We start from the raw sequence: 16,113 nt of genomic DNA on the forward strand, positions 1-16,113 counted from the left end.
GATTAATGAAAATCATAATTATTATTGTACTAATATATAAATAATAGAATGATTGTTGTAAATCATAGTGGGATTCGGACCCCCATTTCCGGAGCTCCAATCAAGCTTTTTACCACTACACTAAAGTACTGACAGTGTAATATTTGAGAGCCTTAAAATTTTTTTAAAAAAATACCTATTTTAAGATAATTTCATTCCCCACCTATCTTGCTTTAACCTCCTCCTCGTTTTCTTTCGCTACTACTCTGATTACCCTGCTTATAGCTCTGATTTTGTTTTCCTTCTTATGTACAAAGTATCCTTAGGAAAAGAAAATTATTCAATTCATTGTTATTCAAAAAGTATCCATCTCTGAGAACTTGGGCTGTCGATAGTTTCATTTTCTGTTAAATTTTTCGTGTTAGTAGGTAGTTTGAAAATTTTTTCTAGCTTCGTGCGACAAAATGGTTGCCGTAAAATTAGTTAATTGGCCCTACGGTGTGCAAAGTTTGGTGTTTCAAATTCTAACAAATCATTAAGATAGCATTCAAAATGGAAAATAATAATTCATAAGCATGTAGATGATAAACAGAGAGTATTCCATGTCGAGTAAAAGTATCTTCCAAAGAATCTCTTGATTTACGGAAATAAATGAATTTCCAATTTTTTTTTTCTGAAATACAAAAATTGGGTGAAGAGCTGTATAGCTACAACAACTATTAACAAGAATTCCATATTGCAAAATGGATTTGATATTCGAATCGTAATAACTGATCTCGCGAAACATAGTGTCGCAGTTTACATACTATGCCACATTGGCTAGCCAGCCTTTTAGAATTATTTTGAAAGTATGTTTGGAATGACAATTTTAAGTCAATAGACATGCCTAATTATGTGAACTGTTTTATCGAGATTTTAGGCTAGTTTGTTTGCAGATGACCAGTTATCAAGGTTACAAAGAGCAGTATCAATTCTAGAAAAACTAGGGCCCATTGAGCTGATATTAGTAACGTCTGCAAAAAGAAAAACTTGTGCAGTTCGCATGCAGACTAGAAATGGTTAAGAAAAATCAGGAATAACAGAGGTCCTAATATGGATCCTTGTGGTACTCCACAAGCAACAGATAAACACGAGAAAGTAATTTTTGCTATTTCAACCCTTTGTTTTCGCTTTCTCAAATAGTTGTCAAACCATTTGAAAGCAAAGCCACGTATTCCGTATGAAGCGAGTTTTTTAACAGAATTTGATAATTTACGATCGAACGCTTTTTGCGATCACGGAAAAAAACCGAATTTTCCAGAATTTAGCTGACACCTCAGCTTTTCAGTTACCTAGGCAAGAGCAACAATAGTGCCATGTTTTGAACGAAACCCAAATTGCTTCTCGTAAAGTAACTAGAATCTTTCGAAGAATATACGGACCCTGTTGTACATTAAGCGTTCGTAATTTTTACTTAATGAATTCAAGAGAGTTCGGACGATGATTATTTAAATCAGTCTTTGACCCAATTTTAGGCGGTGGGAGAATTTTGCTTTTAATTGCTCCTCAGGATATATGCCCTCTGCAAAAGACTCGCATCTAAATTATTTAAATTTTTTATGACAAAGTTGTCAATGCACGTAGCCGAGTGATCAATTAAACGTGTCGGTTCCTTTAAGAACAGTTCAAAACCGTTCGAGTCAACTGTATCAGTGTATTTATTAAGATATTTTGTTTGGATATTTCAATGTTGAAATCTGCACGCAAAATGTGCGGTATGGATTCTAATGAAAAGCTTTCTACTAGATTATTCAAATCTTTTTTGAACTGCAACTTGTTATTTCTTGGTTTATTGAAAATAAGGGTTAAGTTTAAGCTTAAACATCTTACATTCAAATTAGCAGACATTGCGTCGTCCAATGCCATAGAATTATCTTTCACAATCGAACATCCTTCAAGAGTTTGTATCACCACAACTCCTCATCTGTAGTCACGTGCTTTAGACTTAAACTCTTTATAACCCTTTACCAGAAAAATTGAAGGATCTGCATTCATTTTGAGCCATGTCTCAGACAGACAAATAAAATGAAAAGAAGACTCAAGACAGTATATAAGCGCCTCTAAGTCTTCAAAATGTATCCAATGAGATCTAATGTTCACATCCATTATTGATACTTTAGCACCAGGACAAGTATCATTCTGATCCTTAATTTTGATAAAAGGGGTTGTCACTATGATTTAAAGGATTGTCATTTGTTGGAGAGCTGTTAGAGCTATTTTTCTGCTGGTTGTAGAGCGTTGATGGTTGCAGGTACTAATCCTTTGATGATGCTCTCTTTTAGCTCTTTCTGCTGATCTTCATCAATGGGACACATTGCGTACTTTCTTTTTGATCTACTAAAAGATGGTATAGTGTCTGGTTTTTGCTGCATCGGTGGAAGTTTTGGTATCTCTAGGCAGTCCGCCCAGTTTCTGATATCCATTGCATTGTCGTTGTTGTCTTTTTCTTCAACAGTTGGACAATGAGGTTGTTCTTCTTGGACAGTTTTTTTGCACAAAAGGGTTCAGTTCATGTGAGATGTTTTTTTTTGCACCGCACCGTTAGAAGGGCTAACTGGATCTCTAGCGTAAATATTTTGTTTATGGGTGTACGCTTTAACTCCTAAATGCCTTGCTTCCACTTTTATTTGTCTATCACGTGGTGCAAGGCATTCCTCAACAATGATTAGCAAATTCCGTAAAGTTCGTACTGATTTGTGCTCCTATTTTTTCCTCCTTATAAAATCCCTGTCTGCTTGGAAACTGAATTTAATAATAACAAGTGATTTGGGGTTACTACTCCAGAGATGACAGGCTGCAATGTTTGACTCATTGAGATTTTTTTCAGACGGTTTCTTAACAATTGCAGAACATCGGATAAGAAGTTTGGTCCATACTCTAAGTTCACCAGCATCAAGCACAGCTTCCGTGAGTGTTTCTCCAACTACTACTCGATTGGACAACTCGTGAATATTGTTCATATTATCAAAAATTTTTGACACTGTACTATATTGCTCGCCTTCTAGTGTTTGAATGTTCGTTTGTTAAATTTCAAGGAGGTTCAGTAGTTTCTTCATCGTGTCAAGAATATGCAATTCTTCGGAGTTTTGAGTTGATAGCTTCTTTGATTTCGTGTACTTCGGAAAGTTCAACTTGATTATCATTCATTTCTTTATAATAAGTTTATCACGCAATTAGGCTAAAAATGTAAAAACCGTTTCGTAATTTTTCTTAGCCCGTCATTCTCTTCGTTCTATTAGTAGAGCCTAACTTTTGGAGCTCCTTTTTCAAATTCATTTTTTTCCAAATTTTTCTAAAGTTCAAATTTCAGAATTTGCTCCATTACATAATTTTTACACATGCGAGCGTGTGTGCTATCAGTCGCGGATCTAGGATTTTCTCGAGACGGGGCAGATTATTAAACTATACCTTATTTCGACCAAATTTCCTGCTCCTCAAAATTTCAGAAAACTTTGACCAGAAGGTTTCGTTTTTCCGGCGCGCTCCCTCCTCCAATTTGGTAAATATCGGCGTCTTCAGAAAAATTTTAAATTCAATTAGCCAAAAATAGATAAATCTAAGTAGTACAATGGGTAGACTTTTTGTTTCTGCAGATGGTTTTATCACTGAGAGGAGACGGGCGCCTTTCCACCCCCCTCCCAAATCTGCTCTTTGTTATACTCTGTAATTTGATTTTTTAGAGCTAAGTTTTGTGTAAGGTTAAAAGATTGAATCGAGGGCATACCAATATATATATATGCTTCAATAAACTGCATATTTTGCTGCTTAAATCAAAAATAAAATATGCTGGAAAATAGATAAGTGCAAGTAGCTGTAACTTTATTTTAGGCAGATACTTATAGAACTGGGTTCAAATCCAGTTGTCTGCGAGCTTTTTCTAAAGTGATACTAGTTTTTTTTAAAAAAGCCGATTCAACTAGTTCTAACTTTTCCTAACAACTAGTTTCAGAAAGTGAGTCAGAAAAAAAATGAATTTTTTTTCACATACTACACAGTCTTTTGAAAACTTCGATATATATAAATATATAAGATTCACATTTTCTCAATTTGATTTGTGCTCTTCCAATGCAATTTGATTCATATTTTTTTTCCAATTTGATTCATATTGCAAAACCATAAACCAAATCAATTACGGTGGAACCCAGGCAAAATAAAGCAGCAGCAGTTTTTGATACAAAAAATATTTAGTTTGATAAAAATTAACTCAATCCAAAAAGTCGGCTTAACATATATTAAATCATTACGAGGGCAAACTGTGCATTCATTTTGTGAATTGAAAGCCGAATCCGCAACAAGGACGCTCCCTTTTTTCGTCCTTTAGTCTTTCATTTCTTTTGATTGTTCCGACAAATTTTGAACATGTTTAAAGACTTGTGTCTGGAAAAAGAGAGCGTCCTTGTTGCGGAATCGGTTTACAATTCTTAAAATGCATAGTTTGGCCTCGTAATGGATTAATATATGTTAAGCCGACTTTTTAGATTGAGTTATTTTTATCAAATTAATTTTTCTTGTATCAAAAACTGCCGCTGTGTCTAGATATTTTGCCTGGGTTCCAACGTATCTGATTTGGCTTATGGTCTTGCAATATGAATCAAATTGAAAAAAAAAATTTGAATCAAACTGCGTTGGAAGGACACAAATCAAATTGAGAAAATATGAATTAAATTGCATTGAAAGGACAGAACTGGAAAGTTTAATGCTCCCATACTTCCAAAATGATCGTTGTTGAACAACAAAATGACCGTTCCTGAACGATATTTTCCGATATCTTAAAAAATTTAAAGTTATTCAATCGAAAACTAGGAACAAGTGAATGATCTCGCCGATCCGGTTCAGTGAGATAAAATTCACTAAGTTACGAGAGCAAGTCGTTTATTTCACCGCCAATCGTAACCGAGAAATTTACGCCCAACAAACCTCGAAAATTTTAAAATGTGCATCAGAGTTTTTATTCAGCCTGAATTGACTCAGCCGAATATAAAAAATTTTGTTATGTACATTTTTTCCTAGTTTTGTTCTAAATTGCAACACGCAAATTGGAGAGTTGTGGGAAAAAGATAGCTAATTTGGTCAATTATGGTGATGGAAATGTTCACATGGGCCAAAAACTGTTACTAAGAAAACCGAAATTAGTTGAAAAACCACAAAAGGAAAAAAGAAAAAACCAATCAAAAATTTAATCGTGAAAAACCTATTTAGTTGTTGTACCGTTTTGCAGAATATAATATACCTATTGCTCGAGTTTTTTCAAGAGTGGGTTGATTTGTTATGAGTGTTGTTATATGACCTTTGTAGTTATTTACAATTTTTTAAATTTTATTTAAAAAAATAAAATTTGTCGTTTTTGTTAACTGAGTTCAGCGACACTTTAACTGCCCAGTTTTGCATAACGACCAGCATATAACAAAACTGTTGATTGCCTTTTGCTTTGCGGAAGTCGGCTATTTAAGGAAATAATTTAATCCCGTGCAAGGGACGGCTGCTTGTCGTGAAAAAACTCCTTAGAAGACATAAATTTATAGTACCCTCGCTTTGATGTTTGATTACTTCTGATATTCAGAAAAAAAAGTATTTTTGGTCACTTGAACATAAAAGAACCACCCATTGTTGTTATTTCGTCTATTATGATTTAATTAATTATTGTTGATGTAATTATTGAGTTATAGGTGTTAAAACAGGTATAGTTGGCCAATTCAATTACTTTCTATTCAGCCAATTCCGCATTGAGCTAATTTGCTGGTTATGGACTGTTTTTACTTCCCATTGTTGTCCAGTTAGGCAAAGCTTTGTACACAGGAGCCTTTTTCCCTCTTAAGTCACTGCCAATTTGTCTGCCATTTTCCCAAGAGTACGAAGTTCTTCGTGTACCATAAGTTGGCTCTCTCTAAAGAGACGAAAACTCAGAAAGAATGTTTTTGGGCACGTATAATGTTATATATATTAACAAACTAAACTTAACGAAGACGCAATTTTGCAAAAAAAAATTAGTTTGCAAAAAAAAACAGTTTCGGTGAAAGTCGGAATAGAATCTCGTTTACTTTGTGTAAGTGGAAAACTTTCGGCTAATAGGGTCTCACTTTTTGATAGGGTCTCACGAGTATTGAGCATTTAATTGTAGGTTGGGTGATAAGGATAAGATTGCTTGTTAATGCGATCCCTTTTGACACTTTAGCACAAAAAGCTCAAGTAAAATATTGATAAACTATTAGGAAAGTTCTTGTAAAAGCTTTTAAACATTTTGTTCAACTGCAGTCTGACTCGAATGGTCGATTAATCAATCCGGAGTTGAAGTAAAGTTGGCTTGTTTATCTCCAAAAGTGCATTCGAGTCTGGAAAGATAATAAAAAATCTTTAAAAATCTATTCTGTCTTTTTATTCTGTCTCATTCTTCTAAATTGGCAAAGTATCTCTGGACTTAATAGAAGTTCGTATCTCGTCCTGTCTTGTCTGTAATTTACCTGTAAATGCCCCAGTGAAGATAAGCAACTTTGTCTTTGTCTTGTTTTCCCAGTTGTGTATGATGCGGATCCATCGACCGAATTAAATGGACGCCAGTTTTCAATTCAATCAATCAGAGAAACTCTCAATTCATTTTATTGTTGACAAAAGCATTTTAGAGAATCGTACAATTTTTTTCAAGTTGCAAAAAGAAAGTTCCAAAGTACAGAACTCCTTCAAAGTACGCCCTCACATTCTCATTTGCCCATAATTCTGACTTACCAATTTTTTCAGATACTTAATCGATGATGATGTCTTATGTCGATGATGATTCTATTCTAAATGCGTTGATGATGTTCTATGTCTTAATCTAAAATATTGAAATCTAAGTTTGGAAAGCGACCGCTAAAACACTAGAAACATTCTTTTGTGCCTTTTGATTTAGGAATTTTGTTGTTATGGGCTATCCTAACTACATCAGGAACCAAGACAACGTCCTCCCCTCCCCCAAAGCCGCAGCAACCGTAACCTGGGACATTTTAGTTTCATTCCAATGAATCACATTTTGGGTGCTGGAATATAAACAAAATGGATCTACTTAAAAATCCCCCCTATGGTACCTACTTAAGAATCCCCATCCCTATGAATAAATACAGTACATTAGCACTGATATTTCTATTGAGAATTCTAATTTTGCTGCATTCTGATTGGTCGAAAATTCGACCATTTTGATCTACTTAACAATCTCCCCCCTTTCTTGAAAGGGGTGGAGATTGTTTAGAAGATCCAAACAAAACATTGTTTTAAAACTCGAATAGCTAAAGTGATCCCCTTTCTGGAGCAGCTTTTAGCTTTAAGGTTCCGATTCACGACTGAAAGCGATTGACTATGATACCATCATGTACCCCCACTACAAGCTTTCTTTGAGGTCTCACGAAATTGCACAAAACACATCCTAAGCTATAGTTTCGTTTCCCCTCACGCTTCTAGAGTGGACGGAGCAAAAAAAAAACAAAAAACCGCAGCATAAATATTCTGTTACTTCATTTGAAAATATTTTGGAACAATAAAAATTGGTTTGTTTTTAAATCACTAGTCATTACTGTTGCATTTCTTGGACAATGTGAATATAAATATGAGCTCAGCATTTAATCTTTCGGTCTATTTTCCGCCCCATGCCTGGTCTCAAATCAGTTTGCCCAATACAGAAATCAAACTGAGTGTTTATTTTGGCTAGCTTAACTGACAGCTTCGATGACCAACGGACAACGCCACGTTCCAATTTAGCGACTTATTTTGGACCATAATCGATGGTTTGTCTCGCGTGGTTGCTTTTAACTCTCTAGTTTTTGTAATTATTTTAACACGGTTGTAAATTTTACAATAGTATTCTTAGCGCATCTCGGAACAGTTTGGCGTGGTGAGTAGAAAAGCAAAGTCGTGTATGTTTGTCGCGCGCTGTCGTCTCGTGCGCCGTTTGCGAAGCTGTGCATTCTTTGTATTTAGTCGGAAACCAACAGAGAAACAAACTTGTGTAATCGTTTATAATCTATAATCAAACTAACACGCATCGCAAAAATCAATCACAAAAATTAATTGACAGCTTCACTCAGAATGACTAACAGGTGATCATATGAAAAAATGCTCAAACCGCAATTTGACTGCAAATTAAAAAGAAACCAAAAACAGACAAATTACTCAAAAGTATAACTGTAGATTTCGTGAATTTTTTTGGAGACATTACTCTCTCATAATAGCATTTATAGCTCTTTAAATGTTTCCCTCTTTGATACCTAGAAACGAACTGCCACCCCATATAAAGAACTAATTCAACGGTTAAGCATGTGAAAACTTTGTACCTAGTACGAATCTCCAACCCTCTTTTGCAAAAGGGGGGATATAGTTAAGGAGATCCCATTCAAATCCCAAAAGAAAGTATATTCATTTTTTGCTCGATGAAGAATCCAAGACCAGCTCAGTTCAATTAAGCAATAAAAGGTTTTGATATATTTGTTGATGTGAACAACTATGTTTGATATCTGATGATAGATGGGCCAATATTTCATTCGAGAAATCGAGAAAAGGCAACGCAAGTAGCTTTCAAAATGATCACTTGATGATTAATACGGAAACAATTGAGATTTTGACATTTGTACCCGTTTTTCTTTGTCATTTATGTGTTTAGTACTGTAACTCTAAACAGCAACATGCGATGCTTCAAGTTTGAAGTAAGTTTACAGCGCCGCTCGAGTTGGTTTAATTTGGCAGTTTAATTTGGAAGTCACGCGATGTTGAGCTGCCAAAATCACCATCCGCTCTTCGATTTTCACCCCGTGAATTCCGCACAGAAACAACTTGAACTACATAGCAGGACATCAATGAAAAAACACACAAACACGTTTGGAATCTATTTGTTATTATTATCAAAACTGGTTATAAATACAAACAGTAGCTGTGCAAGTAGCACAGAACGTTACGACCGCAATGGTTCCAGCAAAAAAAAACTTCAAACGAAAAGAAAATAAAATATCGGAAAAATATCAAAAATTCGTTTACTTTTTGGTAAAGGCCAACTGCGTTAGATCAAAAACTGCATGAATGGAAAGCAGTACTTTGCTAAAACCTTTAAAACTGTACTAGTAAAAAAAATTGTCAGCCTCTTAACAATGTTTGTTAATTGATTCAAAAAGCAGAAAATTTTCTCGACACAGACCATGGTTTATTTAATTGATAGGCCACTCAACGCCATCTGCTTTCCTATGTGACAATTAATTTTGCATGCAAAAAAGACATTCCTAGACCAGAGATCCATCTGGTTCCATGAGAGGTCCAAACAAAAGTGTTTTTTTTTTTAATTCCGGCTCTATTAAGTGTTAAGTAGTCTTAATTTGAAGGGTGTTGATATTTTTTTCTGGTTGCTATTTTCCATGCTGTCAGATCAATAAAAACCATTTGATTTGATTTGCAGTGAGGACTATAGCTTCGTTTGAGTCCTCCTGAGCAAGAAGGAAACCTTAAGGGTTGGGATGTGGGACTGATGCTCTGCCCAAAAAGTCCCATTTGGCTAAAAAGTCCTGAGTAATCAAACCATATGAACCCCAGGAAGCTATTGCGTGTAAAAGAAATAAGTGACTCTCGATGTTTCTTTAATTTGGCTAATCAATCTTGAGAAAATATTAAGCTTAGGAGTTTTCCTTTTAACTTTTTAGAACTAAAAATCAGCCTTAAAAGTTTTGAATCAGCCGAGTGAGCAACGTGCAAGGGGAGCGGTGGTGAAGTGATTAGGTCTCCACCTCTCAATCGAGAGGTCGGATGTTCGAGGCCCACCATGATCCGTGCTCGTTTGCTTGAGGGTGAGGCAAAATTATCAAGCCCAGAAAAAAAACCGAAAATGTGAAAAGCAATACAGGGGCGCAACAGCGTTTCTCGGGTAATCAGATGAAGAGTTGTATGTTGGTCCTTTCCATTGAGGATGAATGGCCCTAAATTTGAGCAGATCGTTCATGCTGTGGAATCAAGTGTCATAATTGGTATGGACTTCTCTGCATTGAAGTTTTGGACACTTTCGATGCTGATGGACGTATCGTTCAACGAAAAAAAAAAGATTGCGTGAACAGCTTCATTTTGTAAGCTTACAGTAATTAATCCAAATGTGTCATTTAATTTAAGAAACGTGTTAAAAATTCGGGTATTTCTCATTTGATGGAAAAAGGCGGGTATGATAGCTCTTCTCCTTTTTAGAACTGAAATGGGTAATTTTTGCTATTATGAAAAATGGATCTAAACGTTCAAATCAGACATTTTGGTTGTTTTGGGCCGTATAACAGAAACAACCCGCTTAAATTTCCGAATTCGACAAAAAAATTTCTTCAGAATTATTCTGGTAATCTCCGAAAATCCTGGCTTGGGCTTATAATTTTGCTCTGATTCAAAAATAATTAGCAATTTGCTGTTTTTCAAAAAATAAATTCCTGAATGTGTGAAAAAATGTCCACATGTCGCGACAAGTTGCGTAATCACTAATCGGTTTGCATAACTTGTTATATAATTTCGACCCCCAATCAAGGCCGCCTACTATGTTAATTATTTTGTCAATCGTTGTTTGTGGCTCTTTTTAGCAGGTATTTTGTTTCTATTACACAATTCAATTCACTCTGAGGCCTAATTCAAATCATTCTCTAATTTGTTGATGCAGCTTGGCCAATAAAATTGCAGAGCTGAATTTTGAGTCTTTTTCTGCTTGACAAGTTAACAACGCTTGAAAACAGCTCTTTAAAAATTAAAGACTTAAAAAATTCATAACCACTTTTGTTTGGCTAATGCTACCGTTAAGTTGACCAACCAAGTTCAATTTACTTAGCTAATAATCCGGATAGAAAACAAAAAATTGACAATCTTTCTTTGGAAAAGAAACTATTCACAAAATTATCCAAACGACAATGTTTACTTTCAACAGCTACCCTTTGTTTGCTTCTGGACCTCAATCAAATCCGACCTCAATTTCGAACCAGATGAAACCCAACTTTCATCTTGGAACCCAACATAAACCATCAGTTTCCAGTGCCCAAATTACACCCCCGGGCGGCAACCAAAAAGCACCTGGACATTCTATGGATCCATTTACAATGCATGGACTTATGAAGAGTGTTCAAAGTTCACCTCCAAATTTGACCAACAATACCCAATTTATGAACCAGACCCAACAATTCTTAGCCCATTCTATGACTCCTAACAGACTAGGTAGCTCTCTCGCATCCGCCGTGTTGCTCCGTTCTATAACTCAAGCAAGTCAAGCTGCAGTGGCGAACAATCCAGAACATTCTAGACTTTTCCCACTATTTATGACGCATCCTGGTCAGACCAGTCCTCAATTTAACGACTTCAGTCAGTCAGCTGCAAACTCAATGGGCGGATTCTTGAACCCCTATTCGCTTTTGCAAGAGGAGCCGAAACCGAACCACAGTTACATTGGACTCATAGCAATGGCTATTTTGAGTTCGACAGAGAAAAAGTTAGTTTTAAGCGACATTTATCAGTATATTCTGGACAACTACCCTTATTTTCGATCCAGAGGTCCTGGTTGGAGAAACAGTATCCGACATAACCTCTCTTTAAATGACTGTTTCATCAAAGCAGGCCGAAGTGCGAACGGAAAAGGACACTTTTGGGCTATTCATCCAGCTTGCCAGGACGACTTCGCCAAAGGAGATTTCCGACGAAGACACGCGCAGAGGAAAGTCCGAAAGGCAATGGGACTCGCAGTTGCCGACGATGAGTCGGACGGGAACCGAAGTCCGTCGCCGGTCGCTGCTTCCGGAGGTCAGTTCAGTCCGATTAAATTTCAATTCCAGTCTCCTAAAACCGGACAAGAAAATAAAAAATGTGACGACAGTTTGAGAAACCCGACAATAAAAGCGCAAAAAAGAGAACACAACGAGGACGAAAACGAAAGCTTAAACTCAAGTATTAGCTCGGATTTCTCGCCGATGAAAATAAAAGCCGAAACCAGCGAGAACGAGATCGAAAACCTTAAATTCACCCCTCCAGTTAAGAAACGACAGAAAAGAAGTTTCAACATTGAGAGTTTGCTTTCACACGACTCCGACACAGAGCAAAAAACGGACGACGAACACCAAAATGAAAGAATGTAGTTTTGATCACGACTCAGTTTTTTTCAAAAAAACTTCGAAAATGCGATATTTTGAAACTCAATTTGACTGGATTTTGTGGTCCTAGTTTGTAGAACTTTTGTATTCTTTTTGCTAATCTTGAGCCCACAAAGCGAAATGTGTTGCGTTGTAGTTTGACTTGGCTTCTTGTTTGATCAATTGATTTTTATTGACATTTTATTGTATATTTTCATGAAAAGATTATATATTGGACGCACTTATTTTTGATAGAATTTATGTAGAAATAGTTTAAATGTTCTAATTTTAATTTTTTTGTACAAGCATTGTTTTGAATCAGATTACAAATAAGGGTCAGAATGAAAAATTAGCCAAGTGTTGGTAATTATTGAACACAGCTTAAGCAAACAAACAGTAATGAACCGACAGACTCACAAGAGGATTAATTGAGGGGAAGAAGTATCAGAAAAATGGAAACCCAAAATGCAACAAACTACCAAAGAAAAACCACTAAGAAAAATTGCTTGGACGAAAAAGTCAGGGTTCCCATAGACCAAGTTAAACATAGTTTTGTGAACCAAAGTACTGCCCAGAATTACAACCGGGCCATCACAGTACAACGCTCTGCAGGGGAAAATCAGCGCTAAACAAAAACTAAACAGGAGTAGCCAGTTGCTCTGCTTATAACACGAAGTTCGACCAATTTTCATAAGAAAACACGTAATTTCTTCAAATCGTGCGTCGAGAGGAAAACTTAGAACGTACCTAGAAACTACTCTAGTTCGCTTCAATACACACCACTTGCGAATAAAGCACCAAAAATCAAATTACCATGTTTCTCAAACGAAGAGTAATCAACTCGAATGAATTTTGCTGAAGAAATTGTAGGCTGAAAAATCAAATATGTTATTGCTATTGTTATAGAAGTCAATTACCTGAAACAAAAAATGATTTGGGCGCTACTTCTTTCTGACAACCAATAGATGAAAGTGGTAACTAAGTGTACTCAAAAACTGTTCATCAAATCTTGCAACCAAAAAACCTGCATAACCAGCAGGAACTATCGGGGATAAAAACGGCATTATCAGCTGTTTGCTGAAGCATAAGATCGAAATGAAAGAAAACAATTGAAAAACAAAATACAAAGAAAATTGAAACAATAATTACAAAATTGCCACAAAAAAAGTTGCAGAAAATCTGAAAAAAAAAATCTTCAGAGCGAATGAAAAACATAGCCAACAGAGTTCAGAAAGAGTCAAAAATACCAATTTGTTTTTGATATAATCTTAATTTTCAAAATTCAAAGAAAACATAAGATGAACTTAAACAATTTTAATTTTCTAGGGCAATTAATGACAAACAATTTTTTTAATCTGAGAAAACTCGATCAATAAGTAAAAATTTACTGATAAAGGAAATCTGAATGGTGAATTCCATTTTCGAAATTAGGAATCAATCACGTTTTTTGTTGGTTGTACAATTTTGCTGTTCGGTAGTGGAGTTTTTCTTCCATTTAACAAAAGAAATGAGCTGAAGTTGAAATGAAATTAAATTTCAAGCCGCGAAAAGTAAACTTGAGCCTGAACAAGTGTAAAGAGTTTTCCTGAAAAAAAAAGCAAAATAATAAGACCTATATAATTGTCGAAAATTTCAAAAACTTCAGCCTTAAACAGCCACACTTCTGAATCTCGAGCGAAATCTACCGCTGCGTCCTTTTTATTCAACACAAACGAGTCAAATTGGTATAGAAGAATTCTGGAAATTTATGTTTTTAAATTATTTTTGAAACTTTGAAACAAAACAGTTAATCATCAACTTGAATCGATTTTAAATAAAACTGCTTAAACTTAAAACACATCAAACTAACAAACACTACAAATGATTTGACCGAATTTTAGAAAAAAAATTACTAACCTTGCATCCGAAAAAAGTTGAAAATTTGATGCAAAAAAGTTTCGATTAGAAAATTTTGAAGAAGTTTATTTCAAACAGAGTTTTGTAGCGCCAATAAAGACCAGAAAATCATGAACAACATAACAATGTGAGATGAGAATGAAGCATAAATGAAGTCGAACAATCTGCCAAACTTTCAGTTTCATTTTGTTGTTTTTTTTTTCTAAGACAACATCAGTTAGCTGAATCTATCACTAATTTTCTATAGCTAAAAAGTTTGGCAATTCTTGTATCTCGCAAAAACGACGGGAATTGTAAAAAATGCTTTTCAACAAACAACTGTTGTCGGAACCTTCTGCGCTATTTGCACATCAACCGGTAGTTTTTCTTTCCAATTTCAAATCAAACTCAAAACAAAAAAAAATATTTCAAAATAGCAATATGGTTGGTATCAGCAGATATCCTGCCATATCTGATCGTTCAGATTTTACGCTTCAATCCGAATTTTATGCTTCATGTTTAGCATTTCTGAAGTTTTCATTGGACATATTTAAAATTGCTAGAAGTTTTATGATGTTTCGCTAGTCGATAGCCAATGAACAATAATCTTGACAACGCGTTCGTATATCTTGCCAAGTTCTGGCAAAATTCTTGGAAAGCTCCGCAAGAGAACCATTATTCAAGATAAACAAAACTTATGAAGATTATAGAAATAACTTTTTCAAATTGAAGTTACGAATGTATGAGAACTAAATGTTTTATGGGGATACGCAAATAGCAGCCGAAGTAATAATCTCTTTGTGATTCATACAGCCATCTACAGTCCAAAACTTCCAGTATGATTTTTGATTGAATCAATTTGACGTTTAAGATCATGACGAGGCAATCATTGCCTTGGAAGAATCATGCGAGGATCTTGCTATTTAAACAAACGCTGCCAAGTTTATTGCAGGATAAACACAATCTTTCAAGATTTTGCAAGATGAACATAATTTGCAAGAACATTGTAAGATCTGGCTAGATAAACACTGACCATTGACTAGGGTTAAATAAGCTTTGCTTTACCCATGCTTCATAAAGCTTTCAAGGTTTTATTATGTCAAAATAAGCATCAAATATCCAATCTTGGAAATTTGGCTAACAGTTATATTCCTCAACTGAAAACTGAATGATTGTTTTTTTTCATCCTAGAAATGTCTGGAGTTGTCGCCAGTTGTTCGTGATAGTCCGTCCATACATGGGTCACGAAACTTAAACGCTTTTTAAACGCATAACACCTTTTCCACGATTCTGGTTTTTAACAAAAATATTTTTTGCAATTTCAGTTCACTTTTTATGGCAGATGAAATTTTTAATATTTATGTTCTAGTATTTCCCACACTATTTCAATCTTGACTGGGTTGTTTTCAAACGAACAACAGGGATCTAGATCCGGACTTCTTTTGTTGCAGTCTGTACTCTCTTCCTCTTATCTGGTTGCCACTTTGTCCAAAGTCAACGCCAACAGGCAAGAGTCTCTTAAAAGGTGGAAATTACTTATGTTGTGCCCTGCTTAGATAACATTTAAACAACAATTACAAGCCCCCTCCTATTCCCACAAATTCCTTTTACTATTCCAAAAAGAACAATTGCTATCGTTAATTGTGACATGGACAATTTAAATTAGCAGTCTTGTTATTATTTCCCAATTTTTCAATAAGTGTTTTATCTATTTTATATTCTTCACAATTTTATCTTGCCAGTCAAGTTTGCAAATTGAATCTTGGAATAGGATAGCTGTCACAAAGTTTTGAATTTTAATCGTTCCTCTGACAATGATTTTTAATCAGAGATGTCAAAATAGTGAAAACATAAATCAAACTCTATACATATAATTACTTTTTTCTCTAGAAATTTGTATATTTTTTCATCTCCTGAAAACTGACCAAGCATAATGAAGATATTTTGGGCTTAATTTCCGTGCAAGTCGCAGCAATATTTTCTGCCCGATTATTTTCCGTGTTTTGATCGGGAAAGTAAAACTTTTTGTCCGGTGTATTTTTTGTATCCTCGCTACTTGTCGAATCGATTACAAAATAATCTCAGAAATCTTCTCGAAAAACCGCCTCAATTTCCGGAGCGTGGTGAAAACAATACT

The 16,113-nt window shown here is 35.2% G+C and overlaps 1 protein-coding gene across 1 annotated transcript; it reads left to right on the top strand.

The window, feature by feature from the left end:
• Window positions 1-10,672: 10,672 nt before the first annotated feature.
• LOC134839557 (forkhead box protein L1-like) lies at window positions 10,673-12,337 on the top strand. Its single transcript, XM_063855147.1, has one exon. The coding sequence runs from the start codon at window positions 10,896-10,898 to the stop codon at window positions 12,105-12,107; it is 1,212 nt and encodes a 403-aa protein (XP_063711217.1). The 5' UTR covers window positions 10,673-10,895; the 3' UTR covers window positions 12,108-12,337.
• Window positions 12,338-16,113: the final 3,776 nt, after the last annotated feature.

Source organism: Symsagittifera roscoffensis, chromosome 2 (genome assembly GCF_963678635.1).
Source record: "Symsagittifera roscoffensis chromosome 2, txSymRosc1.1, whole genome shotgun sequence".
Classification (NCBI taxonomy): Eukaryota; Metazoa; Xenacoelomorpha; order Acoela; family Convolutidae; genus Symsagittifera; species Symsagittifera roscoffensis.

Coding starts and splice junctions, on each gene's coding strand:
- LOC134839557 (XM_063855147.1), top strand. CDS start 10,896: ATGTTTACTTTCAACAGCTACCCTTTGTTTGCTTCTGGACCTCAATCA.